Source organism: Belonocnema kinseyi, chromosome 1 (genome assembly GCF_010883055.1).
Source record: "Belonocnema kinseyi isolate 2016_QV_RU_SX_M_011 chromosome 1, B_treatae_v1, whole genome shotgun sequence".
Taxonomy (NCBI): Eukaryota; Metazoa; Arthropoda; class Insecta; order Hymenoptera; family Cynipidae; genus Belonocnema; species Belonocnema kinseyi.
The window spans coordinates 95,379,049-95,383,055 of NC_046657.1; the positions used below are offsets into that span (position 1 = coordinate 95,379,049).

At 29.5% G+C, this 4,007-nt stretch overlaps 1 protein-coding gene across 8 annotated transcripts in view; it reads right to left on the reverse strand.

The window, feature by feature from the left end:
• The window catches only part of LOC117171702 (nucleosome-remodeling factor subunit NURF301), a 74,267-nt gene that overhangs the window by 3,800 nt on the left and 66,460 nt on the right, over positions 1 to 4,007 (reverse strand). For all 8 annotated transcript variants that reach the window (XM_033359278.1, XM_033359286.1, XM_033359265.1 and 5 more), the window contains 2 exons: positions 3,081 to 3,276; positions 2,873 to 2,957 (listed from right to left, as the gene is read on the reverse strand). In XM_033359278.1, the coding sequence (XP_033215169.1) occupies positions 2,873 to 2,957; positions 3,081 to 3,276 (281 nt within the window). The remainder of the gene's footprint in view (positions 1 to 2,872; positions 2,958 to 3,080; positions 3,277 to 4,007) is intronic.

Here is a 4,007-nt window from a genome sequence, read left to right on the forward strand (position 1 = left end):
AAATGCGAACATATGACAGAAATTTCAATATAATACGTGCGGGGCAGATTTTACATGCTTATCCGGCTACGCCCTTTCTACAAAGTTAGAATAATTATTATACATTTGTATGAAATTCTACAAAAATACAAGTCTGAAAGAACTAGATGTATTTTGGGTTGACCATGAATCGAACTTTTGAGAACGGTGAACAGAACCAAACGCTAGAGAACATAACTTAAAAAGAATTATGTTCCTTAAAAGATCGGTTTTTAAAAACAAATACCCAAGAAATCAATTTTTTGTAACATAATTGCCCAAAAGGAGTCGAAATGATAGATGTTTGATCACCATGAAAATATGAAAAATTTATTTTGTAAATTTGAGAAAATATTTTAAATACAGATTTTTAGGTAATTCTGTAAAGCGTAGTTTTTATGATCTCTGTTTTATGAAACTGTGTTCTGTTTTTTTCTTTTTAAGTACAAGGTGATATGAGACATTTGCCGCAGTATGCGTTGTCCTAGAACTGGAAATTCGTCTTTTAAAATCAGTGAATATATACAGCATAATAAAATTTTAATTTTTGTCCAATGTGATTGAGAATCATTTTTGAAAGAAGAATTTTCATCTTTGATTGAATTTAAGGACATAAACAGCAAAAGGATAAGTTTATATCATAGACTGAAATGGAAGCTTTTTTTATTTTGATTTCATCAGATATTTCAAACTGATTGACAGTTAAAAAAATTCTAAAGATTGTTTGATTGAGATGTTAACTAAAGCTTTATTTAGTTTTCAAATGTACAATAGCTTCTCAGAAATGTTAAAGATAAATAAATGTTAATATTTCCTTAATAATTAACTTCAAATTCAATTCTTTTAATTATCATTATCATAACATACAAATATTCCCTGTTAGTTTCATATTAAAATTTCCCTGGCGAGCAAAGCCTAGAAGGGCTCAAAAAATGTTGGATCTTGGTAGTATAAAAGAGACAAATAAGTATTAAAGAAATGAGGCCCATTGACTGTTTAAAGTTTATGTTTATTTTTTTAAATTTAATTATTTTTTAATGACTTTAGAAAATAGCACATGTCTACACACAATAATATCAATAACTACACACAATTATGAATAAATATTAAATTCCAAGAACAAAATCGAAGACTCCGAAATTTATAATAGTGCTATAAGAGACATTGGGCCCAACGGATTTAAAAAATATTTTAAATGTTGGGAGTTACGCCATATTACATGTTCAGGTTTTTTTTTTTTTAATTATCGACATTTGCGTACCTGATAATTGATTTTTGATGAAATTTTGAGGTATTAGAGATGAAATTATACATTTTTAAACTATAAAGTTTTAAGTAAAAAACTTAAATTTTGCTTAAATAAGACCAACAAAACTTCAATTCAATTTTTCGTAAAATGCTCTCCTTTTATTTTTTATTAAATCAGAATATGAAGATTCCTTTTGAAATCATGGCCTGGGTTTAAAACTTGATGGTGAGTGACATGAAAAAAATGTTGACTTGTGAAGATAATTGTAATAAACAAGTTCTTGTAATAAATAAACACTTGGACAGATTTTTCTTTTAGGATTTGTAAAATTCCCGGTAAAAAAAAATAAATTCACTGTCATTTCCTGGTCTCAAAAAAATTCAGGGCATTTCACGAATTCCCGGCCCAGCGACCACCCTGTTTGCAGCTTCTATCGTTTGTGAGTGGCTGCACGGCAGCACAGCAAATCTGCCAATATTTAAATAAAAAAACCTTCTCATCCTTTTGGAATGCTACGTCTAGACAAATATAGAGTTTATTCTATTGATTACTTGAAATAATAATAAAATATGATTGACCATGGGGAAAAGTCATTGCTTAATTATAACGTGTTTATTAATATAAACCTGTTTATTGGCAGATTTTTGTTAACAGTATTAAGGTAAAAATTTGAGCTATTTATAAATACCGTTTCACTATTTGTCACCGTATTTTTGAATTTTAAGAATATTTTAAATATTAATCGGCTCTCCTGAAAATTTGAATGAAAGTGAGTTAGAGCTGTATGAGCTGAGAAAAAACCTGGAGCGGTATACGAACAGAACCAGAACTGAAGCATTGTGTAGTGGAGCCGTCGAAGTGTATTTTAATCATGTTACAAAACTACACATTTCAAGCCATAAAACTTCCTATCATTGTTTCTTTCAAAAATGATATGTTCGTGGAAAACCATGTGTAATTAGTGAACAATTTCATATTTCGAAATGTTGAAAACTGTATTTCATTCTAGACACCTTACGGAACATCTGTGGATTTTTTTTACATTTTTGAAAACGCTCAGCTCGTTTTGGGAAGCCTCGAAAAACTCTAGGCTTAAAAAAAGCTTGAATTTTCTGCGATATTTTTTTTTTTTATACGAGTTGCGAGCGCTCAAAGTGAGGGTCGCGTACTTTGGACGCCGATTTTAAAACAAAATACGCCAAAATCCTTCCTATGAAAAATAAATCCCTTAGATTGTACGCCATTCTATGACAAAGTGTGAAAATCTATCAAAAATGTACTATCGCCTTCTAAGAAAAAAGTATTTGGATTCCAAAATGCATTAAAAATTCGTAAAAATTTCTGTAAAAATTCATAGAATTTCTTTCCGTTAGGGAACGTAAAGCGTACAAAAACGATTTCTCCAGATCTTCCAGGTCTTACTAGTAGCAGTTAGTATTGAGCCTTCGTTTTTATTGCTTTTGAGCATTAAAAAAAATGACGTGAAAATCGTTGTCAGCAAATTTATAAATTCCATACAGTTTTGTAATTTTATTCTTTATTTTAATGACGTAAATCTTAAAAGTATTGAAATCGGAAAAAGTTTTATTGAAATTTTAAACTTACCCATCGGTTCTTTGATAACTTTGTAGTAATCCGGTGCTTCGTTCGGATCAACAGGTTCCATAAATGGCCAAGCGCTCTTGTGCGCCTGCAATATAAGCAATAAAAATTAAAATATCAAAAATGAATTAAGAAACAATTTATCAATCCTTTCAATGAAAAAAAACGATAATGTAAAGGACAATATCAAAAGAATTTGAAAGATAAAAACCTGAATCGACTTGATCAGCTTTTTTAGAAGATCAAGATCTTTTGCGTTGAGGTTCTTCATATTTGCAAAGTTCACGGACGAATTGCGTTGGCAATTAGGACAAACGTATTCGTCAATATTATCCGCCTCCGATTGTAGAATTCCAACGCACCGACCGTGGAACCAGTCTTGACACTTGTCACAGCAAATATAAAATCTGGAGAAAAGGAGGAGAGCAAAATATAATTTATATTTGAAAGAAAAAATAAACTATTTTAATTCAAAGTAATGTATTCTTAATTTCGAAATAGGGACAAATTTGACAACTGAACAATTTTAAATTTTTAATTTATAATGTAACATTAAAATATATTTTGTTTTAAATTTGTGAAAAAAAATTTCCCAATGAAAACCGTAATTATCGAACTATTTTAAATTAAATAATAAAAATTTGAATAGTGTCAGATTAAGTCTCAAAAAGGTAAAACTTCAAATTAATAGAAGATTGTACTGGGTGGCCACTATTTTTTAAACTTTCGACTTCCGGCTTTCTTCCGGTTGTCTCGATAAATATTCGTTATTTCTCCCGGTTAAAAAAAAAATTCTTAGCGAAACCTACAGTTTTTTCACATATATTATCTATTGCGGAAGTTGGTAAACATTTTTGAACCTTTTTGCAAGAAATCGATTGACTTTGAGTTATATAATAAGTAGGATAACGAAATTTTTGTGTTTAATAAGGGAAAATATATAGATGTGAACTAGTAGATACACACTAGCAATAAATGCACGCTCGTAAATCGCGCGTTCATGTCCGTGGATTTCTATTTCCTAAAATGAAAATAGGCAAATATAAAAATTCATTATGGTACCAAATTTTTAGTATGAGGTTTAAGATATTTTTGAAGCAATAAATAATCATTTTGAATTGCAAGCGTCTGAAATTAA